At 39.6% G+C, this 25,468-nt stretch overlaps 1 protein-coding gene across 2 annotated transcripts in view; it reads right to left on the reverse strand.

Annotated features, from left to right (window-relative positions):
• The window catches only part of dip2bb (disco-interacting protein 2 homolog Bb), a 61,724-nt gene that overhangs the window by 18,586 nt on the left and 17,670 nt on the right, over positions 1-25,468 (reverse strand). For both annotated transcript variants that reach the window (XM_041783013.1, XM_041783012.1), the window contains exons 2-15: positions 13,967-14,038; positions 11,661-11,813; positions 6,524-6,649; positions 6,093-6,413; positions 5,342-5,488; positions 4,568-4,687; positions 4,066-4,263; positions 3,725-3,816; positions 3,061-3,171; positions 2,849-2,972; positions 1,352-1,461; positions 1,059-1,161; positions 871-935; positions 27-120 (exon numbers count right to left, since the gene is read on the reverse strand). In XM_041783013.1, coding sequence (XP_041638947.1) covers positions 27-120; positions 871-935; positions 1,059-1,161; positions 1,352-1,461; positions 2,849-2,972; positions 3,061-3,171; positions 3,725-3,816; positions 4,066-4,263; positions 4,568-4,687; positions 5,342-5,488; positions 6,093-6,413; positions 6,524-6,649; positions 11,661-11,813; positions 13,967-14,038 — 1,836 coding nt within the window. The remainder of the gene's footprint in view (positions 1-26; positions 121-870; positions 936-1,058; positions 1,162-1,351; positions 1,462-2,848; positions 2,973-3,060; positions 3,172-3,724; positions 3,817-4,065; positions 4,264-4,567; positions 4,688-5,341; positions 5,489-6,092; positions 6,414-6,523; positions 6,650-11,660; positions 11,814-13,966; positions 14,039-25,468) is intronic.

A 25,468-nucleotide genomic window follows, 5' to 3' on the forward strand; every position in this document is an offset into this window, starting at 1 on the left:
TAAGCCAAAGAAACGTTTAATTTTACCTTTGTTTGTGTGGACCCTCTGCACCCAGGAGAGGGGGCAAGCCTTCATCACGGCATAAGGAACACTGATAGTGTGTATCCTGTTCATTACGGCCTAGAAATCAAACAAACCTGATTAAGCTGCTGCAAAAATATTGCATTTTTCTGACAATTAAGACGAAACATATTCTTTGGGATATTCAATGAAATAATGTTACTAATTTACAGATTATTTAAAATTTATGAAATCTCCACAACATAATCTGTGGTTTATTAATATCTATTTTGAGTTAGTTGATGTACAATTATTACCATAAAAAAGTGAATGAACTAACCAACAAAAACTTCTCTAAGAATTCAAAAATTATGCAAATGTGAAAAAAACCCAGATAAAATCATAGTAAATAGTCAAAATAAATACAAAAAAATCAAATAATCGGAGTACCTTTGAAAAACATTACATTGATATTGTTATGATAAAACAAGAGAAATAACCTAAAACTTTCAATTAAAAGACAGAAAGACAGCTTAGGCAAATAACAGAATGTGAGTAATAATCATAGTATCTATGCATAAAGGAGCATTAAAATAAATGAAAGCCGCTCTTTGAAAGAATAAACCACAGGACTCCTCTGCCTATTACTAAACCCATAAGGATATTTGATTTTTTGTGTTTATTTTGACTATTTACTATAGTAATATAGTATACTATACAAGAAAGCCCGGAGGCAAAGAACTGGCACATTTTGGTTTTTCATAACACTTAATGGCCAAGGAGCCAAGCTAATGCCTTTGTAAAATATTTTCTTTGCATTCATGTGACTTAAATCCAGTTACAGCCCTGCACATGTCCACATGCACTCACCGTGAGAACTCCATGCCAGAGTCCCATATCTTTTTTAAAGTCCAGGACATTCACTAAAGTTTCCCCTTGGATAGAAAAAAAAGATAGAAGTCACTTCAGACTTAAAAAACAAAAAACAAAAGTAGTGATTTAAAACAAAAGGGAAACTTCAGATGATGGATAAGGAGTCACTACTGTTCTTCACTTACCCTCACAATAGTTACAGGCCTGGGTCAGAGCCTGGCAGTGGGTCAGCATGGCTACTTTAGACACAGCCACACCCACCACTGTGCCTTCTTTACTCGCCTTGTACTACACACACAGGACGCAAGAGACAACAATGTAAATACACGTGCAAAAGGAACACACTTGTCCTTTTATGACAAGTCATGTTGTTTGTTTTATTATGTTCCAAAATGATGTGTTATTATAATTGAGGTCAAATCATACTCTAGCATAGTCTAGTGAAAAGTAGTAACTAGAAAATATGGCAACTAGTTACCTCTATATAAGCAGGGTCGGTATTGGCAGTGGGGATATGCGGTTGCCAGTCTTTGGAGGGTTTGGTCAAGTATTTTGAATCTGTTACCACCCACTTCATTCGAGGCCAGCCTATCAAAGGAGAGGTCACAGGAGAGGACAGTGAAAACATTTTGAAAGAGTTACTGACTGCATCCATAGCCTGCATTAAAACACAACACAGTCTATCCTCTCTGCTTTACAGGTTTATGCACAAATTGTCAGTAAATTTACACACACATTAAAGTCAAGCTACTGTTATAGCTTTGATTGGGTGACTTAACTGGACTACAGACCTTGTCTTAGTATACTAGTACAAGCTCACCATGAAAATGGAATTATTGACAAGAGCATGTCTGCCTCCACTACAGTAGAAGGCGATGTGCTCCCTTTTAGCTAGTTACTAAAAACCTTGCTGATAAGTAAGCTAGCAGCTAACTTGTTTTACACTAAATGGTGAACATATGGACAATTTTTACAGGTCCAAACATTTCAGTTTTGTTTCTGGCCTGCTGAAGTGTGTCAAGCTGCTACTGATAACACCATTTTTCTAGTGAGTGCACAGAGGTAAGGTGATTATAGCTGCTTCTCTGATATCTAAAAAGGTTATTTGAGCTCTTATTATGCAAACTGTGTAAGTGTTAGGCTCAAGACAAGCTGAGTCAGCTCACAGATGTGTTAAAGCCCCAGACAGGCATGTAGAAATACTCTGAAAAGCAAGTGAACTTGTTGTATGTTGCTGTTACTACAGATATTAAACTTGGTGAAAAAAGAACACTTTCAAACTCATTGCTGTGCTTCATGTTAATTACGAACAGGTGACATTTAGCTTGGCTGCTTAGACCTGGAGTGAAACATGCTGATGACTGGACTCAGACTGAACTGTTGTATGTTACATATCACTCGAGTACACTTACAGTAGCATTGGTTATGACTTGTGTGCGCACTACAACACAATGCATGTGTTTAAACCAGTGATGACAGTGTTGCAAAAATCTACTCTGTGGCAGAAATTTTACCAAGGATGGTTTTGACTCTGGGTTCCCATCACTACACTACGCTTTACTTTTGGCACCAATAAAATGCTTTGCTACTCTGTTCTGGGTCAAAGTCCAGCATCGAAGCTGTGGAGAATGAGCAGAATGACTAATTCAGTTTGGGTTCAATTGAGGTTATATGCAAGAGTAAATTCATCTCCAGTTGCATTATTCAGGTGTGCTAGTCCTACTTCAAGAAATTTCATTTAGTACGATTTCAGTCCAACTCAAATGTTTACATGCATGTTGACAGCCCAGTTTTAGTCAGACTAATACGATAATTTGATTTTTTTCTCAGTGCATATAAATTTACAGAGACTGAAGTTGACCATGGGCAGCCATTATACTATCTACTTTAAGCACTATTTAATTGAAGGCTGTGCATTTCATAACCAGCAGGTGTATTTATGATCAATTAATAATTTTAGAAGCAACAAACGGACCTTTAAACTGCATAATCTCCCCTGTGGGCAACTTCGGTAAACCCTTCAAACAGATCTCACTGGTCAGAGCCAAACCGACACCACAGCTACCAAGCAGGAACCCCACCTGGCTGATACCTGCATCCTAAAAACACACACAAAACACATTCAAAGTACTTAAAACCCACTTTAAATAATTTACTCGAAAAACTTATGTCAAAGATTGCTCCTACCTTGCGAGACAGAGGTACTTCTATAGGTACAGGTATGACTTCAGCCAGGAGGCAGCCATAGAAAGCCACCCAGAACATCCCAGGGTCACTGTTGGGGTAAACCAGCGCTACCTACCAAGACATGAAAGTCTAAGGTCAGGCACTTTTTAAAGAAGACAAACAGACTTCAGTGAAGATTTTACATTTTTAAGTTACACAACTGTCAAAAGTATTAGGAGGTATTTTGTCTGAGTTTCAGGTCTGTTTTGCTCAATAGTATGCCTACATGTATGTAGTATGCTTCATTTAATAGTTGCTCACATATTCAATCTGAATCGAAGTGGGGAATAATGAACCAAAACATATATTCTCATGACTAGATTAATGTTGCTAACATGGCTGAAAATGTTATAATACTTTGTTTTCCTCATTAGGAAATTAGTGTCTGATGTGAGCCCTTTAGAGATAATTCAAAAGGTAATCTGCTTTAGAATCAGGGTTTTTACTCGTGGGCATATTGAAGTGGCAGAAAAATGCACAGCTTTTTTTGTTAAAGGAGTACTTCACCTTTTTGCTGCAAATCTGCAAAATGTTGTTTCCCTTTGTACTCAGTGAACTCCGCAGAATGACATCACATTACATGCACATTGCTGTTCTTTGTGTATTTGTGTGCCAGCTCTCTCACCCTGTCTCCCGGTTTGAGGATTTGCTCGTTCTTGGCTCCCAGCTTGTTCAGGAGTGTGTATGCCAGCTTCACACTGCGACTCCACAGCTTCCCTAACAGACAGAAGGTGGAGGTGGGAGGAGGGTGTAGGAGAGTGAGCTATGTGCCTGACCATTGCCAGAAAAAACTCATGTAATGCAGTAAAAAGCATAAATCTACTATCCAAATGAACCCTTGAACTTAGAGGATGAACTACTTAGAAACACCTCTAAACAAACTACCTTACAGTTTCAGCTTCCATCTATTTCATTGCTTCTGATTTGACATTGTTAATCCCTCATATGAATGGCCCCATGTCTCACCATACGTCAGGGTGTAGAGCGGTTTTCCTGTGATGTCGAGAGCAGTGAGGGCAGGACTTTTGCCCTGAGTTGCCCCCCAACGGGCCAGCGCTGCCTGCAGGGCTGGGGGCCAGTTACTGACCACTCCTAAAGGCTCTCCTTTTACAGGGATGATCTGACGGCCCTCCGGCTTTGGAGTGTTGGGGTCTGGTGTGGGCACTTTAAGAGAGAAAGACACCACAGAAACGTTTTAATCATAAAATTAATTAATAATGTGCACTGGTGAGACCGCCTGAAGCTCAAACATCACTGCTGGGATTTACAATGTGTTGTTTTAAGGGATGCATGATATTGGATATTTGATATCTGATATGCCAATATTTACAAAGTAATTTAGTCTCCCTGATCCCAGCAACTTATCTTGAAAAAGTCTTCAAAATTTATTTGAAAAACAAAACATTTTGGTTTAAATTTGAATGAAGTATGAGGAAGTTTGGTTGGAGTTTACGGTCTAGTTGCATACCTTCTACGATCTCCTCTGAGTCGTCGGTGAAGAACTCACTGAGCGGTGGCCTCTTTGGCCTCTTCAGGGTGTTGAGCAGCTGCTGGATCTTTGTGGACACTCTGCTGCTCACAGGGACTCCTACACACAGGATGAAGGTGGAGAGAGGTGGTGGCACGACAAAAGACTGTCACAAACAACGGATCAAACATTCAGTATCAAAACTCTACGTGTTTAAACAACTCCCCATCTTTTCACCATGCTGCTCTTCATCCCAAAACACAGAAGTGTTTATTTTAAGCTAAATTTATAACTGACTGTGAGATCCTTTGAGAATGAAAAGCAGCATAAGTAGGTGGCAACAACACGAGGAAAACACAGTGAGAACTGGGGTAAAGGTTGTTTTTGTTGGTTCGGGATCACACGTGAGGATTCATTCTGTGTGTGGACCTTGTTTTAATTGCATTTATTTCCTTTTGTTTCTTTAACCATTCACTACAAACATGAGGGAGAATAAGGGAAGAACAGCAAACACAGGAGGCTCAGGACATAATAAATAAAGGAGTTTCCTTACTCTGGAAATTACCTCTTCCTATCAGCCAGTCAAATCAAAATAAAACAGAGAAAGATCAAGAAGAAAAGAAAGTGGTAAAGTCTGATTAATGAAATGTCACGGTTGGAAGTTGACATTTTTTTTCTGAGGAGAAAAGAGATCTGTGAGTGGAATCTGCACCCACAGAGACACACAATCTAAACCAATGTTACCAGATGGATGTATTATGATGTAGTTGTTACCATCTGCAGTCTCCATCATGCTGGAGCGGCTATGCCCCCGGCTCATGCCCCGGACCACCGCATTGGAAGGCAGGTCCACCCTTGGGCCCCGGGACTGAGGGGCCATGGCTGTCACATCTGGAGGGGGGGCATTGTTCTCTGAGGGGGCTGCAGGTGGGAAAAGGAAGGACAGTCTGAACATACTCATTTATACAACTATTATATAAAAACAGTGTCAGACACACGACATCAAAAGGCCTTGAAGACAACAAACGACTGGAAATAACTGTTGAAAAAATTAATTTTAAGTCTAAATATCAGAGTGCTGCTGTACTGTGGGCACAGAAGTTGTTTCCATCATTTCTGGCAAAGCAGAGTCAGCATGAATAAATTGATATTTGATGATTTTATTCTTCAACATAGTTCAGAATCGTGCACTGCTTCTGGTGGGTATAATGTATAATGTTTTGCCCTTGTGGAAAAACATCCAGGCAATTAAAAAGTAAAACTCATAACACAGAAGTGCAATCAGAAATCAGAAAAAGCACTGTGGGGAATCATTTTGATCTGATTAACAACTGTGTTGCTCCTCTCAGTTAAACTGATATTGACATGTTATACTTCCACAGAGAGGGGAGGAGGCATCAAAAACCATATAAAACATGAGGCTTTATGGATTCACTCTGAAAAACTTGTCAAAAAAAGGTCTTAATAAGGACATGGACATAAATATTTTTTAAAAAAGATTATTAAAAATGATTGAGTGGCTCACCAATGCGACTGTTAGCCATCATGTCGGTCACCGCTGCAGTGTGCTGCTGGTACTGAGGCTGGTACTGCGGTTGATAGTGAGGCTGATACAGGGGCTGGTACTGAGGTTTGTACTGAGGCTGAGGCTGAGCCTGGCTCTGAGGCTGTGGCCTGGCCTCCCTCTCATGGGACAAGGTGGAGGAGGCCGAGGAGGAGGTTGATGAGCCCTGGGGGTTCACCCATCCATCTGGGCTCTGCAGGTTGGGATGGACCACAGGCGGAGGAGCGACCACTGATGAATGCCTGCGTAAGGCCGACTCGTCTTCAGAACCTGATGATGAGTCTGAACAAAAGAGTACATAAGAGAATTTAACCAGCCCTGTCTTCTCTTCTCTAATGGTTAATACGTCTGAGTTCAACTACAGAGAAAGACGATCTTTCTCTTCGTCCTACCTGGTGGTGTGCGGGTTTCAATGGGAGACTGTACATAGGTGGAGCGTCTCTTGGTAGGCATGGGGAGAGCCATCTTCTCCTCCTTATGTTTAGCCAGAGCAGCCTGCACTGCCTCAGTGTGTACATCTGTAAGAAAGAAAAAGTTTACATTAAAGTAGGGAAAACAGCAAATCTGAATCTGATTCAGAGAGAGGCTGAAATAATACTCATATTATCAAAAATAATTTTGTGTTTGTCTTTTATACTAGTATAATTATTTTATTTTTGAATCTAATATCTGCTGATACTGATATCATACCGATATAACCGCGCATTTCTAAAATCTTATGTTCATAAAATTGTGTACCTTGGCAAAAGGCAGGGTTACTTTCAATAGAAGATGTGGAACCAGATTAAAAAATAAGAGCTTGATCATTTTTTTACAATTCAACTATTAAAGAACAAAAATACAGTTGCAACTCCACTTATAAGTAATTAAAGGAGACATATGAAAACCCCACTTTTCAAATATTTTTCACATATTTCTGGGTATCTGGAGCATACACCAACCAAATAAAATGTGAAAAAGCCAACTTAGTTCCTTTTTCATGGTCTGCCTATGTCTGAAGAACACAAAATCTAACAAGAGTTTCATCTGATATCTCCACCCGTAGGTGACAGAAACTTGTTAAACAGAGCAGATATCACAGAGACACATTCTGTAGATGATGATGATGATGATGATGGAGAAGATGGATTGATTACTATTTATCATTAGGTTACCATTATATCATTATTATTACTTAATAGTTTTGTGCACAGTGTCAAATTATTTTTCTCTTGACCATATCAATAGCACTTAATAACAAGTCACCAAACAAATGTGAGTTATCTGTCTTTTGAGGATAACTTCGTCAACTTACAGAAATTAATATCATGGCACGGCATCTCATTGTTGACTAGTTGGACTTTTGTCATTGTGAAAGCAGGGAACCCCTTAAACAGACAGCTGTTAGTCAGCAAAAACTGAGAGCTTTACAGCAATTGTAACATACTTTCCCCTCTTTAAACAATCATTCTGTGTTTCATGAGGTTAAACAAACAGGTAACACTTCTACTATCGGTACTCTTCAAAGCCTCCCTCCTCATCTCTCCACTATTCCTGCTGATGTTAGTTTTAGCGTATTGCTAACCAAACAATAAGGCTGCAGAGACTTTGACCTAAAGCAAGGTAACAGGTAAGCTCATAACCAACATTTAGATAAATGTCACATTGTTGGGACAGTTTAAGACACATTTAAATCTGTGCTTGACTGTCGGTTAGGTGTTTGTTGTAATGGTTTATTGGTAATTTCTGTGGAGGATGTTATTTGACTGTTGTATGGTAGTGGCTAATGTTCAAACGGGCTGAATGAGAGCTAGCATGAAGCTAAGTGTTGTTTGTCATGTGTAAAACACAGCGTGTGTAGTTCGACTGACTGTATGCATGTAGGAAACAGCTGATCACACTTAACATTTTGTTTGTTTAAACAGCTGGCATCCAGATAAACAAAATAATGACTTTTCGTAGTCATTTCCATGGTCTGATCATGTGTAACCTGTGTAAGCAGTAGGCTATAACCAGGAGAAAACAGCTCTGGTTTTGTTAGGCCTTTAAAAATGAATCAGGACATTAGAAAAATGATGAAAGAAGTCACCAGAGAAACAAAAGAAGATGACTGAGTTTTCCCACTGAAACAGAAAGCCAAACTGTGTGATAGCCTACACACTTGCCCACACACATAAACATGGTAAGACATGCAGACACTTTCACTTGATGACACCCACGGGCCAATTTATAAGGACCACGTTAGCAGCCCCACATTCAGACAGCGTAACAAAACATGAGCAACAAAAGCCCACTCGCTGACAAATCACATACATAATCAGGGGACACAGCTTCCGTCCTAACTTCAACGCGTTTATAGAAATCATCACCATGGCTCATTACACAGCTGCAGCAGGGACCATTATTGCATAACTAGCATTCTGCTGTACAGCCTGCTCCCAGCTAAATCATCTTCTCTCATAATGTGCCGACGTCCACCCTCACACAGGAGCGTCAGGAGTGGATGACTCCTTACACATGTCTGGGAGGCTGTCTCTGTGGTGATAAGCACGCAGAGGTGTGTGGAGGCTAGCGTTTTGCTTAGCCAGTTTAAACTATCTCTGATACACACTGACAACTACAGATTTTAATACGGTATTATCCTTTATACACACCCCTGAGTTTACTATTACAAATGTGAAGCAGATGAACAGTAGAAAAGATGAAGTACATTTGTTACTAAAGAGACAGCAGGCCTACAAAACACAGACAACACTTGTGGTGGAATTCACAGAGGTGTTTAAATACAAGTAATAACTACACAAAACAACAGTAGATGAAAGCAATTAAATTAAAGCTGTTATGTTTCCTGCAGCTCATGAAATGATAAGCACTGTAATTTCCTCTGTTTTTTATTGCAGCAGCATTTTGAGTTTCCTATTATTAATAATTCCTCAGTGCTGGGATTCTGGGCTCTTGTTTCATTCAGCCTTTTTTCAGCAGTGCTAGACACTCTAGGGAAGTCCCTGCATGTCTGTTCATATCTTGACTAATATACTCCTGTAACATTAAGATTATTTCCTCTCATTCATAACATTTATGAAACTAAAATAACATCTTCTACTTTTTGGTGATCCCCAGGTCCTTATCAGGTTAAACTTGTGAGATTCTTTAGTTTCTCTCAACCTTCTGCAGCATTTGTTAAAGCTTGTGCAAGTGCTTACCAGCAAGCACACTAAAATAATTAGCATAACAGTCAATCAATTTGACATTGTGTTAACCTTGTCAGAGTAGGCACTGTAGCATAATTAAAGTGGCATCAAGCTCAATGTTGCTGCCATGTGTTTAAAGAGGGGGTATTATGCCTTTTTTACACCATCTCTCTGATACCCACGTAGTAGCTTCACATGGTTTACAGCTGAAAAAACTCCTCATGTTTCTCACACTGGCGTCCCTTTTCCGGAGGATGGCTAGCGGCAGGACTCAGTGTTTTGTGCCCGCCCCCTCCAATGTGGCTATGTTGCTATGCTAGTTCTTGTAAACTTTGAATGACCCGGAGTCTGACCCTGATAGTTTGGAGAGAGAGGGAGAAGCAAACCAGCAGCAGCGAAGGATAGAGAAGGACGTATCTGTTTGCTAAGTGTTTAATTACTGTGTTACTAAATGGGTTTGACTTATCCCTTGCCACATTTAGTGGTGTATTTATTCATCTGTGTTCATCTTGTGGGGGTGGTCTGTTCCGCTTTGCCTGCAGCACGGACGAACCAGTCAGGAGATCTTATTGCGATGACCTCATCAGTTCGCTCCATCGAAATCTCGTCTTGGGAAGATCTCGGAGAGATCTTGGAGAGATTCCCAATGAACTGTTTTCATCAGTTTTCAGTCTAATTCCAAGATTACTGCCATATACGCTTATCTTGCAGTTTGAAAATTTGCATACGTGAAGTATGGACACCAACATTGTGACTTTATATTTATGTTTTAAAAATCGGAAAAGTATAATACCCCCTCTTTAAAATAAGCTAGCAGTATTTTAGCTTATGCCCTGTATTAACTTTCTGGCATTTTATCTGAAGATTTGAAATATTTGGTCATCAGTTTATTAGGCATGCCAAGTTAAGATTAACATTGACTTTGTTTTTCTTGTGCAAATGCATCACACCAAACTCTGACGTCACAGGTTAGTTAATTTTACATTACATTTATATCATCAAAGGTCAACAGAAAATACTAAACCTGTGTGAACAGGGTAATGGATGGCAAGTCTTGAAATGTTCACTCTGTCTGAAGGATGATGTAATTATAATTTTGGGGTCAAAGTTTAAAGGTCAAGTTCATTAGGCCTCATTGTAACTCCTTGCTTCTATGATTCTATGAGTCACACAAACATAGAAAATAAAAGCTTTCTTTTAGTCCACCACTGTGATTTCACTATCCAGCAACTAAATATCTAATGGAGGCATATAAATGCCAGGATTTCTAGTTTGCAATGGCACTATACTTTTGTGTAAGACTTCTAAATCAAAGTTCACCCTCAAAAAGCTCCCAAATACAATAGACAAGTTCCAATGGATCACACATTTTACGGTATTACTTCACTTTTGATGGTATTTAGAGTAACATAAGTGAGAAAGGCATACAGTTTCCTTCCTGCTCTCTTTGACAACAGCATAACTAAAATGTAGCTCATATTTTTACTGTGTCTAATAAAATGAAATGGATGGCACCCTCACTACACGGTAAACCACACACTGTCTCGTTCTATCTTTCAACCACAGTCATACTAAACTTTACTTCAGCACTATTTTTTTAAGCAGGAAAACAATGAAATGCTAGCTTCAGTTAGTCCATTTACATTCATCTCTCTATTTCTCTGTCTGACTTTTTCTTTGATTCTATTTTTACAGCCCTAATCCTCCATGTTGAATCATCCTCCCCAATCTCCTTCTGAATCCTTCAATCAGATAAAAATATTCTGTTTCCAGTTAGATTTTCTATGACAAAGAAGCCTTTTTCTAGCAAACTCCAGCCTTACAGACTGGTTTGAGATGAGTCAGTCTGATATTTAGATTGATGGACTGTGAGGGTGTTTTATATGAGAGGCAAGAAATGTTGAAAAGACACTGAGGAAGACTGATTCTCTCCTTGTACTGAATGCTCCGCACTCCTTCACCTCTACTCTCCTGCTTTTTTTTCTTTTATCCTTGACAGCATCAGGTTTTCCCCTCCACATCAGTATTCCCCCTGTTCTGCTCACACATAGCAAGGCAGTGACATCACTGCTTTCACAGAGAAGGGGTCCTCACTGAGGGGCTCCCCAGCTGCAGGGCTGTCTCAGACACACAAACTCACACGCAGACAGAAACTCTGAATTAATTTCCTGCTCTGAAAGGGCCCAAAATATGGGTTTAACACCAGGCTTGCTCAGTACGTTGAACTAACTGAGGCTAAGGTAGAAGCTGCAGAGTCATTAGACATAGATAAACTGTATGTCTCCAGTGATTGGTGCATCAAATGTGAATGTAGTTTCTCTTCTGATAACTGCTGTTGGTTTCTAGTAGGGATCCTTACCTGATCTGTAGCGGTCATCTCTGGTACCTCCGCCCCGATGTGTCCTGCGGGAGCGGCGTTCCCGGTAACGAGATGAGCTAGATGGGGGAGGGGCATGGCTGGATGCAGAACTGGAAGCAGGAGGCTGCACTTCACTCTGACGGGGCGGCTCAACTGTCAACACAACAAACACGGATCAATAAACTGCACTGGAAATCAAATACTTCTTTATTATCTTACTTTCAGACTTTACCCTCTTCAAAATAAAAAAAATACATCAATTCTGTTCACAGAACAAAAAGATGAAGGCTGGTAGTCATGATGTATATTTTTCAATATTTGATACAATATCATAACTACAACAAATAAAATAATTTTATCTTGAAATATAGAGGCGTGTATATCCATTTTAGCCAGCTACAGGTAATATAAAGACTTGTCTGTAACTATTGGCTAAATGAACAAGTGAAATTCTTCCAAATGTCTGTCACTGCATGATTAATCACTCTCACTCCGAGAGTTTTCATGAACCACCACTACATTCTTCTTGTGGGGACTGAATTTTTGAAATATTGTAGGTGGCGCCACTGAGGCACTAAGCCAGACCCACCCACAAAAATCAATTCAATCCTCTTAGCATGCCAATGAAAATTTTTGCTCCAAGTTTCATGGCTCTAGAAATATCACGAGACTCAAAAAATTCTACATCCTGTTTTCTGGCGACAAAAAAAATGCAAGACCACACTTTACCACATATATATTTGACCTTGATATATATGCAAGGTCAAGGTCTTGGGAACTGTCTTGGAAAATTTCAGCACCATTTGGCGAACCAATCAGGAACTGTGAGTTAAAATTAAGGAGCAACGATTTCCTGTTCCTGTTTTGTTATCACCCTGCCGAGGCCCTGCCCACTGATGATAAGTCACAGTTTTTGCACTGACAGGAATCCACGTCTTGAGGCTTTCATGACACTGATTTGAAGTGAATATGCCAGATCGTCTGGAGCAGCTTGCACTATAAACCTTGACATTTTTTGTCAACACTGGGAGGCACTATGATATATATCATAAAGCTGACCATAAGAATACCTGCAAGCATGGACCGTTCATTATCAATTACCTTTATTAACACGAGGAGTTTGCGTCTGATTGGACCATACCGGCTGAGTTATTAATAACTTCCTATTTGTCAAAAATTATGGAAAATTGAGGGATGCCACAGCCATGCTGTTTGACTAATGACAATGTTCCAAAGAACTTTCATCGGTAAGGTTTTCTCTCGCTCTCTGCCAAAGTACAAGTCTATCGTATGGAATCTTTTGGACTACTGAGATCAAATATGACCCCTGAAACATATCCAAAATGCCCAAATTTTTGCCAGCTTATTAAAAATGGCAGATTTCCTGTTAGAGGTAGAAACATGGTCCCTCGGGTTTCTGTAGATCTCTCCAAGCTGCAGCTACACACCAAATTTCATTAATCTAGGTATAACTGCTTGATGAGTGTTTCATAAAATCACAAAATGTGGCGCTATTGAGGCAATTTCATCCTTGCATTTTTTTCAGTTTTACTTGTGTGCCTATTTTCACACAAATCAGTGCATATCTAATTCTCCAAAAATGAGAGTGGGAGAAAAACATAATGCCACAGCTGCTTCACAGCACACAGTGTGCTCTTATATACCCATGCAGACCAGGCTTGCAGGGTTTGGTGCTACTTTTTACCATCTCTTGTCATTAATTAGGTCGTTATCCTGAATTTTAAGAAATCAGAGGCATGCTGATAAGTAAATAAAGCTTTTTGATTGAAAAGACTCCTAAATTTCAGGCAACGAGTGACCAGTGGAGCCACTTGTGGACTGTATGTCTGTCAACCTCACCGCAGGCTGAGGGCTCAACTACCGTATCATAGCTGGCAGAGGTGCCAACTCCCGGTGGCAGAAACAGATGGCACTCAAAGAGATACACAGCTGGACAGAGACAGCATGTTGTGGATTTTGAGCCCTTAGCTTATAAACTGGTTTGACCCCATAATACATTTTTTTTTTTTTTGCATTTAAATACTTACTTTTTTTTTCGATATTTTTTGAGTTCTTTTTAAACAACATCTGAGATAAACCCTCACAGACGAACATGGATGTGGAAATAAAATTTATGAAGACAATGAAGTAAAACAAAGGCTGTTGTTTGTTTTTCTCAGGAAGAGAAAATCAATTTAAAAAAAGTGAGATTATGCATTTTATGAATAAGACCATGGACTGAGATTTTCCAAAGTTGTAGATCTAAGAGTAAGGGAGCACATTGTAAAGGCATGATGGGTTTTTACCTGGGGTATGGATGATGTAGGGAGCCAGAAGTTTGGTCCTTTTCTTCTCATAGCCCTTCTGTGTAATGTCACCTGGAAAAGATCACAGAGAGAGGGACTTTAATCAAACTTGACTTTGATACATAGGTCTAAGTGGACAATGGGCAGTGGACAGTGTCAACTGTGGATTATTTCACAATAGACTGAAAATTTATGGACCAAATATGAGTGAGTCTTTCTTAATTCTTCCAACAAAAAGAATGAAGAAAGAGCAACAGAGAGGATGGAGACAAGTAAAAGGAGAAGACAGAAACACAGATGGATGCACACAGCGCTGCAGTAATCTCTAGAGATGGCTGAGGGCGTAGAAGATGTGGCTCGATTCCAGCGTCAAGATGACACGAAGAAAAAACAAAACAGAACTAAATTTGGAAACATAAGGAAGAGTGGGCGAGAGATTTCAGAGATGATTCAGAGAGCTGCAGAGAGAAAACATATGCATTTAAGTGAGAAAGATAAGGAGGGTGAGAGATAGTGGAGTTAGTCAAGACTGGCAGAATATACAGGAAGAATGAAATGCCCATCTGCATCTCCCTCCTTCCCACTAGACACAACACGGGCTGACGGGGCTCTACACTGGCCCTGAAGCAATATACTGACTCCTCCGCCAAACTTCTCCGTGGGAAAAAGCTGTCCGATTTTCAAAACTCCATTGGGAGAGTCTGCATTCACTATGTTGGCTATTGTGTCAAGTGATGATTCATTCAGTAAAGCCCTTTAAAACCTTTATGTTACTGAAAGTCTGTGCAACACAGATTCTTCTGATCACAGTGGCCTGCAGCATAAACCAGAATGAGGAACCCTGTACAAAGATGTAAAACCAGGACACTAAAAGTGCCTGTCAAAGTGTAATGAGATGTACAGATGGTCAGAGGCTTGTACAGTTGTATTGTCTCCTGGAGCCTGGAGAAATAATCCCAGATTACAAATTAGGCTGCTGAGACACAGGGATGAACTCCTCCTGCATATACAGTAAACAGCAGCCAGACAATCAAATCATTTTGCAAAATAATGCAACAGTTCAGGAAAAGATATCTCTCAATCTCAGCATTTAAACCAACAATCATGAGACAGTACTGAGGGAATATTTCAGATTTTTGAAGTGGAGCTCTTACAGGAAAGCTAAGCAATATAGTGCTGCAGACAGGGTCATGGAAAACCTATACTTCCCTTTAAATGTGCACTGTATTACTGGTTTACCTTGATGTAAACAGCCCTCTCCTTCAGGGCTGTGGTAACAAAAATTTCTTATGACCATTTCAGACTGGTTGTGTGGCGAATGTGCAGTGTCTCAGCTCCAGCCTGTGCAGGTCTGGTTTTCTTAAGGGGGACACATTTTACCCTTTTAAGACAAGTTTATATTGGTCTCAGAGGTCCCCAAAACATGCCTGTTAAGTCTGTTGCTGAAAAAACACTTCAGTATTGGATTTTTTCATGTCTAAAACACCCTCTCTTTCAGCCCTGCTCAGAAAGAGTTGTTTCTGTGTCTGTGTTTTTAAATGTTACTGAGCTGTCTGACTCCGTCCCTGACTCCAACCTTGTCAGGAAATGGATGTAGCTTAATGGATGTGGCTCTCCTCATCCTCGGATCAGGAGAGGAGGGTGGAACTTTCGCTCCAAGTGGGGAGGGCCAACCGAACCTGGGGGCGGGGTTTACTCCCCACATGACATCATGAGGGGAAATCTGAGAATGGCTTGTTTTAGTGCACATTTTCTGAAAGTTGGAGAAATGGAATGGCCTTTTCTGGTACTTAAAGTGTTGGCTGCATCTCCCTGCTATCACAGCCCTGTCTTTCTGCAGATGTCTCACATACATAAATCTTCTTACAAGTGACTTGATTCATCGTAGCGTTGAAAAAAAACAGAATAATGGCATTCTGTACAAATAATTTGAGTTTCTTCAAAATAATGCCACATTGGCCTGTTACTTTAAAAAGCAGAGGCCAAAGTGTAATCAAACTCTGCTAATCTTGTCTTTGACATATATGGCAGTTTAAAAGCCCTGACCTGTTAACATGCACACTAAAGTGAAAACCAAGCCCCCATGCAGTCGTCACGCAGTCGTCACGCATCCATTCTGAAATAGCTGTAAAACTTCTGTTTCCTAAGTCAAGATTGAAAATTCAACCTGCTTTACATTTAAGATTGGACATTCAATCCAGCTAATTTTAGTGACCAAACAACACTAAACACAGAGAGTTTGGTCTGTGGACATTACTTGTCAAACTTTCTCGTTTTTCTTGAAAATTTGGCCAAGTTTTCAACACCAAGGTAATATTTTACTAATCACCTTTTTTTCTTCAAGTTAAATAAAACTAAGGTTAGTTGACAAAGTATTTGACCGTAAGGCCTTTTGGGGTACTTACTCTGATATATCTACTATTTGCAATGTCATAGTCCCATGTGTCTGCAATAAATGAGAATTTAGCAGCGTTACACTGTTTGTGTTGTGAAGGGGAATGATTTAAAAGACTATGACAAGTTGAAATAAACAAGATTTGTCAGACATTCTGAAACAACTTATTATTCAGTTCCTAAGTCAAAATCCTGCTGTGGTTAAAAAGTGCAATCATGCAGCAGCTGATAAATTACATCTTCACTGTGTGAATTGTGCCGCAAGTTTAGGGAAAAAGCCAATTCTGGCCCCATTAACTGAACAATGAAACAAAATGCTGCAGAAAGCTTCAACAAATGAATAAACCCAAATCCCTCGGCAGATTACATGCTGCTTTGTTTAAACAGAGAGATGAGATAAGAAATACAATGGAGAAAAGCTGTGTGTCTTGTATATTTGCTGCTGATGAGTGTATCTAGGGATGTACCTACCTGATACTTTTACCAGATATCAGTCTGACACTAACTCAAATAGCTACATAAGTATCATGACAAGGGCCTATCCACAGAGCTAATCCTGCAGGCCAATTCATAAAGCTCATTTCTACTTTATTCTGTGTTTACAGCAAGCATATGTGTGCTCCATCTCTGTTCTCAGTGTACTGGTGGGCCTGTTAATTTTTGTATGGAGCCGACTAGCAGGAAAGAGGCTAACAACAAAGGCTTAGCTGTTTGGATGTATTTCATGCTTGTAACACCAACAAAAGCGACAAGAACACTGTAAAGTGAACCATCATGTTAGTAATCTCTATACTGTGCCTGACATGTATGAAAACTCAAACTTTTTCAGAGTTAATGGATATAGGAGTTATAAGATTCACCGTACCTGAAGCTATGATAATACGGCACAGTGCAGTGCTATAGACTAAAGTGTCTACAGATTACACACCAGTGACTTAATTTTAACTCATTTTTCACCAGTTTTATTAAGTGCACAACATTTTAGAAAAGCTTCAACTGCTCTGCACAGCACAGCTGGTAGTCAGCGAGGGTTCACTGTGACAGCAGAGGATGAGTGATGTTATTGCATGTGGTAGCTTCAAGGACGGACTGCATTAATTCATTAATTTAAGTTCAACACACTTATTTCAAGCTGTTTTACAAAGTTGGGAAAACTCAATGCTGCCTAACTAGTCATTTCCATATACATCGGCTGTGTAGCGGCTTTACTCCAACCGAAAGTAAGTGACCTTGCACACTAGAGCGATGCACAACACAGCGCAGCCCTGATTGCTTCCACATGGGGGAGTAAGGTATTAAGTCAAAAGGTTAATGTTTGCTACATAGAAACTGTGGTTTTCTCTAACATTCTATGGTTTTCCACCAAAAAACTTTTCCTCTTCATGAGATGTAATGTTGATAAAGTTATGATTTATGATCATGAGTCAGTGCATTGTGTTGTATTTTGAAGGAGACTGGATATTTTATGTTTTTCCCGGCTTTGGATCGATTTGCTTTACATGGATTGAGGCAGTTTCGCAGCGGTCAGTGCCAAAGATAAGCCAGAAACCTATCTCCAACTTAGCAGTGTGGAGTGGTGCTGCAAGGATGCCCTGGAGCCAGCCTGGAGTGCGGGCAGTGGAACAGCTCTGAATTTTTTCAGGAATTTTTTAAAGGATTCTGTACTACTGGGAGATAGCGCTAATGGCAGAGGTCTGCGTTCTCTGAGTGCTTTTCTAGTTTGTGGTTTTAATTAGAGCAACATGGACTTTGGGTAGGTGGAATCAGCATTATCACTACCTGGAGCTTACATGGACAGAGACTTGGTCTGTTGACTATGTTTTCTGAGCAGTGATGGCCGTGTTACTGTAGGTCAACTAAATAACGTTTGTGTGTTGGTATGGTGGGTGGTGACTACTACAAACTATTACTTTGATTCATGGTTCAGCCCTTGGGACTGGAGGTCCCCACTTGACAAATCCAGTGAGGTGCTGGCTTTTTGCCATCTAGTGGTCTGCACAGTTGGCTTGTGGGGGCCAATATTAAGTGTTTAAGGGTTTCTTGTGCTTAATGGGGCACAAAATATGTTACAAAATTCCTTTCTTGGGTCTTGTGGTGTGTTAACAATTGTAAGCAATGTAAAAGTGTTTAATCATTTGAAACAAAAAGTCTGGATAGGTTTATTTTTTTCAAATTAAGTTTTGAATCTCTGTCCCAAAAATGCACGAGCATAATCTCAATACGACTCAAGATCCAGTGACTGGTTGTGCCAATTGATCCTGGAAGTTTTAATTTTAACATTTTTACTATACGTAGCAGTTCCTTTATAAAGCTGACAATGCAGCTTTATTTCATCAAACTGCAAATTTATACACAACCACAACAGCGCTGACTCACCACTGTGGAGCTGACAAGTGTCAGAGCTCACATTCAGAGGACATCGCCTGAGAACTCACCCTGACACAATATCTACTCTGAGACGGGAGCTTCGTTTTTTTCCTGTTTTTGAGAAAATGGAAGAAAAGCAAACACTTCCATAAGTAATGCATGAACGGTACAGTTGGCCTGTCTCAGTCACATGATTTATTTTTAGCTCATGTGAACAGGCAGTTTCTCTGCAGAAAACACAGAAGAGGGGGCGAGTGAGCAAATGCAAGAGAGGGATGGAGTCAGCGGTGGGGGAGGGGCTGGCTTGGCATTAAATGAAACTCCAAGTAATCACTCTTCCATCTGGATGGTTTGAAATTCATCTGTTTTAGCTTTTTATGCATAAATCGTCAGAGTCAGGCTCCAGCAGTGGAAGCTATAGAGTTAAAATTTAAAACAGTGTGCATTTTCAAATAACTCATGCCTGTAAAATCTCTAGAGCTCTTTTAATACAACATAGATACTGCATAATGGTGAATATTTTGTGATATTCTGTTACATTCAGTCTACTTTGATACCTATTTTACCATAATTCTATGTTTACTATCACGCACCTAAACATTGAGATAAATCCTTGTATGTGTGAAACTACATGTGCTCAAATTAACAGCTGTCAATCATCTCTAATCAGATCAAGCACTGTTTGTGGTCGAAATTATATTTTTACATGGCAAATTATTTACTATTAAGCATTGATGAGTAACAGAAAACCAACAGTCATGACATGCATGCAGCTGATTTAACTGTGGAGTTAAATTAGTGGGGTCATTCAATCTGTGAAAACACAGGTGTCAAACAGGTGGCCCGTATTTAAGGATGAAGGCAGCAGTTGTTGTACATGCTGGTTACAGTGCACGTCTCTCTGAATATCTTAGTAAAATGGGTTGTTCCAGACATTGTTCAGAAGAACTACTACTACAAACTACTACTGTGATTCATGAATATAACAGAGAAAAAGGAGAGTGGTCTAATTCAGGATTAAATTTAGAAGTTGTTACATGGGCGGTGGCTCACTTTAACTTCATGAACTTTAGCTAAAGCTACCATAGCTACACTAGTTATGTAATTAATGTTACTAGTGAAGCCAATTTAGCTAAGTTAGTTAGCTGCGTATCTTCATCAGCTACATAGCTTTGTTAGCTAGCTTATCTACACTATCTATGTTAGCTAAGTACGCTTCATGTAAGTTTTAGCTAATGTAGTTAATGCTGACTTAGCTACGTAGATAACATAGCTGCTTTATGAGCTTAGCTTTAGCTACGTTAGCTACTTAGCTACATTAGCCGCATAGCTCTGTTATCCACCTAGTTTACACAGCTAACAGAGCTAGCTGAGTTATGCTCTCTGAGTTAGACTGTATTTATGGAGGATGAGCTTTTTCCCATAAGTAGACTGTTTATTCTAATTTATGTAACATTTTGAAATCAGGTTTTGCAGGTCAAGTTTTTCACCTTTAACTTTTGGTATCGTACCCTAACCCCCTAACCCCCTAACCCTAAATGGAAGTTTAATCCAATTTCAATTCAAATGTTTTAGCATGTTTTTCTGTTCTGAGATTTAAAGTGTAGCAGCTGAACGGTCTGTGAGAGTGACCGTCAGAGATGTACAGTCTGCCTTTTCAATTCACCAGTTGGAAAATACCTTTTAGTAAGTCCCACTATCATCAAATTAAAATGCATAAGCGTCTGTTACATGCAGATTGAGAGCAGAAGAGAAAAACAGCAAGGACTCTTGGCCACTTAAAGCTTGAATTTAGTTTGGTTCAACTCTGTAAATAAACGCTATCTGGTATATACCTATATGAGACGTGCCGGCTGGAAGTGGGTCCTGTAAATTTTTATCATTATGAATTAAGGAAAAAACAATTAAAGTTATGTGAATATTATTATAAAGATTTATTGTGTCTCTGAATCAATTGTTATTACAGTTACAGGAAACTGTCACTGCTTCCGTTGATCTCAGGATAATGTACAGGGGCTTTTTTTATAACAGCGTGCTTTTGTTCCAAAACCAATAGATGGCAGGGTTTAATTTCAGTCAACCAAGCTTTCTTTTGTTTACCTCAGGTCTGAACAAAATGGTATCAGCATTGATCAGCTGAAAATTTATTCTAATCATCAGTGTCGGTGCTAATTTCACAATCAGAGCATCTCTCTATAATAAATACATGTTTGTTGTTAGGCTGAGGCTGAGCTGAATTATCCTGTATCCAGCTGCACTCCACATAATCTCATTATACCAAACTAAAGAGAAAAATCTTTTCCTGTGTGCTTACAATGTAAACATTCAAAGATTTCTGCTTTAGAGGCAAGGCACAGCTCTCCTGAGGTGATGAGGGCCCCTTTCATTAACCCACTTTCCCACACTGACCCAGTCATGTCTGTATTAATAGAGGAGGCCACCATCAGATCCTTACAGTGATAACTTCTCTCGCTTCTACAGTTGTGTCCACAGAGTACTTCTGCCTAATCTACAAACTGTGTTTTATTTTCTCTATCTGGTGACAGTAACATCAAAGCCATGCCTATTCACACACTCTCACACTTGCTAGCCTCAGATTATTTTAACTGCAGAGAGACTACTCCTTCCACCCTACAGGCGCTGTCTGAATAGTAATTAGTCACCGACCTCCATTCTCTCTCTCGTCTCCTGTTTTCCTCTTCTTTGTCTCATCTGGCTCGGTTGCTTTCTCAGAAAACAGTTTAAACACATGTCAAACACCTGGCAGTCAAAAAGGATCCCAAACACATGAAAATATTGCCAGGTAAACAGGAGCTTCCAGCAGTTATCTCAGAAAAGAGACTACTTCAAACAGGGTTTGAAGATAAGACGATAGAATGTAGGGCACTGTAACAACACCACATTAGGCTCTTTTTATCAGATCTACACTATGTAATACAGCAAGGCAGTGGGGATGGAGACTCGGGTAGGGAAACAGGCACACTTCTCAGGTCTGGATAAGAAAGACACGTGGTTCCCCTTTGTTTCTCATTGTTCCAGTTCTGCTTTAGCTGATAGAGTTCAAGATTAGTTTCATTTTTATCTGGGGAATGATCTGCTTATTCTACAAAACGTCATGCTTCTGAAAATGTTACAGACAGCGTAAAAAGATTCATTGTGAAACACAGCCAGCGTAATGATGCATGAATTAGGTGTGAACTCTTCTCTCTCTTCTTCACTTTCTCACACATGCATGTTTCCATTCAGGGAGGATGATGTCATCATCTCCAGTAGTCAATCTTTTGTCTTTTGACAGGGGTTTCTTGAACGTCTGGTGAAGCATTTCCAGCAAAGTTTTTCTTTCTATTGGGAAAATATTAGTGTCACTGTGTAACAGAGTGTGTTTATAACAAAGGTTACAAGTGAAAGTGGTCTGACAAATAAACTCATGTTGTATCTATCTAACTGGCATCATGACAAGTCTAAGTCAGACCGTGTGTACTCGCTGTGTGGAAAAGCCAACAGTTCAAAGTCAAGCAAAAAGGCCGCCCATAAGAGGGGGTTAAAGGGGAGGGCTTTCTGGGGCCCATAATGGAAGTCCATGGAGGTCAGCAAAGTTATCGTCAATTATAAAGTTAAGGTGTGATAACCATATTTTATATTCAATCTAAATAATAGCCACTGTTATCAAAGCAAGGAAAAATAATACTATTTATTCATGGTGTAATAAAATACAGTCTTTCTTAAGATGTAAATCCCCTTTCTTAAAACAGAAGTACCTTTGTTAAGGTAATGTTAACAATGTGGACGGGCCATTTGACCTAAAACATCTGAAGGTAATGTCAGACATGAGAGTGCTACAAAATAAAGTAGAAGAAACCGAGACAACTGCAGGGGTAAAATTATTAAATTATTGCAAAAAGCAGCAAAAAGATGGCAAAAATTGGCAGAATGTGTTAATTGTAGAAAAATGATTAAAGTGGCAAAAAAGGAAGATTGGGTTGAAAGTGGCAAAAATGTGGCAAAAATTGGTAAAAAGTGGCAACTGAGTGGCAAAATGGGTGAAAAGTGGTAAAAATTGTCAAACTGGGTTAGTAACAGTAAAATAAGTGGCAAAATTACAAAAGTGGCAAAAAAAAGTGGAGAAAAAGGTTAAAAAGTGGCAACAGAGTGGCAAAATGTGTTAAAAGAATTCAAAGAGGTGGCAAAAAAAGAGGAAAATTGGGTAACAAGTGGCAGCAGAGTGGCAAAAATGTATTTAAAGTGGCAACAAAACAGCAAGATGGGTTTAAAGTGGCAACAGAAAGGGAACAAAGTACAGAAAAGTGTTTTTAAAAATGGGTTAAAAAGTGGCATCATGACAACATTTCAACATCAGAACCCAATAACAGCTTGAAACTTTTTAGCTCCAAACGAGGTAACTGTTAGCCAGGAAACTAGCACAAATGCTACTAATCCAACACATGAATTGACATTGTCAATAAATCATGACTGGGGAGGACCCATTCACTGTTATTTTTCAGTGCTCACCCGATTCTGTGGGCAGGCATTACTGCACAACAGGAGCGCATATGTGAGCGTGTGGCTGGCATATGACAGGATCAAAAAATGTCTAAAAGAACTGTAACCAGGATCAGGTGCTCTTCAGGGTGAGAGGGCAATGGTAATATGCAAAAAGAAGAAGAAATAACCTGCAAGATTATTTGAAAACAAAGTCCATGGTAGAAAGCTTTATGGGAAAGTGGCATAGAGAAAGCCACTGTTGGAGATAACATATTAGATCTCAACTAGTGTTTGCCAAAAGTCATGCAAGAGACTCCAGGGTAAAAGGGAAGAAAGTTCTTTGGTCTGATGAGACCAAATGGTGCTTTTTGTACATCAGATAAGAAACATGTTTGGCAGACAGCAAACACTGCACATCACCACAAACACGCCATCCTCACTATGAAGCACGGTGGTGGCAGCATCATGCTGTGGGGATGCTTCTCAGCAGCTAGCCCTTGAAGGCTTGTAAGGGTAGAGGGTAAACTGACTGAATACAGGAATATCTTATTCAGTCTGCTAGAGAGCTACTGCTTGGGAGAAGATTTATTTTCCAGCAAGACAATGACCCGAAGCATTTAGCGAAAGCAGAAATGATTTAAAAACAACAAGGTGAATGCTCAGATTATAGAGACCATGGCTGATTTTTAAACTCAATGAAAGGGTAAAACAATAAAAGGGGGGTGAAAATTTTTTTATCGGTACTGTAAAACATGGAATCATGACCCTTTTAAACTATATTATTCCCGCTCTTTATATCTCTTCTTTTGAAAATCTATTGTTGTTTTGTCCTTCCTGTATAACAATAACAATATAACAATAAAAGTATTGATAGACATAACTTCAAGGACACAAAATGATAAGTAGTATCGATAATGGTATCAGTATCAATAAAAATGTTACAGTCGCCATCCCCAGTTATGGCTCTAACTTAGGTCTGTTGCTCACCAAACTGCAATCTAAATAGGGTGTATGTCATTGTGAAGTTGTGTGGTGTAGTGTTGAAAAGGGGTTATTAGAAAATCTGTCATACTGATGTTTCAGGACAGTCCAAATTCAGCTGACAATACTGGCCTGCTGAGATTTCATTCTGGCTCTACTTATTTTGCACCCTCAGACAAGACTAAGCATGTTAAGGATCAGTTTGTTCCAGCTTCTAATTCAACCTCATTTATGAGCATTATTCTTATGAATACATTCTAGGAAATATTCAACTGGTCCAAGGTTCAAACACAATATTTCAAATGTCATGATTAAATTGTGTCTCTGATGTGAAAGTGCAAATGTCTAAACAAACGCATGTGACTAATGAACTACCTACACACCATGCTCTCACTATTTAGGCTTATCAGGAAGGCCTTACATAGAGACTTAGACAATGAAACTGGTAAAACAGGCAATGGTGATGAAACATGATGAAGAAAAAGTCTAAAGCTCACGTTCACACATGAGCATGCATGCATTCTGTGCAGGTCTCAAGAGAATCTCTCTCCCTGGAAAAGCAGGCAGGGTGTGGCCAACTCAGGTAACAGACTGAATCACGTTTCACCTCACACACTCGATTAACTGAACTCTAACACACACCCTTGAGGGGCAGGGAAAGCAATAATGGGGGTTACAGAGGAAACAAGGAAAGGAGAGCAGCAGATCAACAACAAAAAGAAGGGAGTGTGAGGATCATTTCCAGTCAAATTTTTCCTTCTCTCTGTGTGCACATCGCACAGCAGTGAAAGAGGAGAGAGCCGACACACTACACTTCACACACACTTCAACACTTAGAGCCAAAGCTGTTGTAAATGCAACACTACACCAAACTGCATGTCCCCCTTGAGGGAATTCATGCACAGGTGTTCTGTGTCTAAGCCATGACTACTATGAAATAATATAGACTGATTGTTACAGGTGATACCGATATGGCAAGATCTAAACCTGCAGGAATGTTGTGCTTTTATTCTTTTTTTTTTCACCACTAAACACAAAATTAGTAGCTTATGTTTTAGCATATAAGAAAAAGGTCTACACTTCTGCCTGCAAAGTAGCAGACTCCTATGTTTTATCACCGTCACTGAAGGTGATCTGGTGAGCAGATGCTGCAGTCAAGTCGAGTCATGTCAACTTCAGCAGTAAAGTCAGAAAGGCAGGCCTACAACAGACACAGAACCAAGGCAGTCAGGACGGACAAGAAATAACATTGGAATATGTGGAAAAAAATGAAATGAA

The sequence above is a fragment of the Cheilinus undulatus genome, linkage group 3 (genome assembly GCF_018320785.1).
Source record: "Cheilinus undulatus linkage group 3, ASM1832078v1, whole genome shotgun sequence".
NCBI lineage: Eukaryota > Metazoa > Chordata > Actinopteri > Labriformes > Labridae > Cheilinus > Cheilinus undulatus.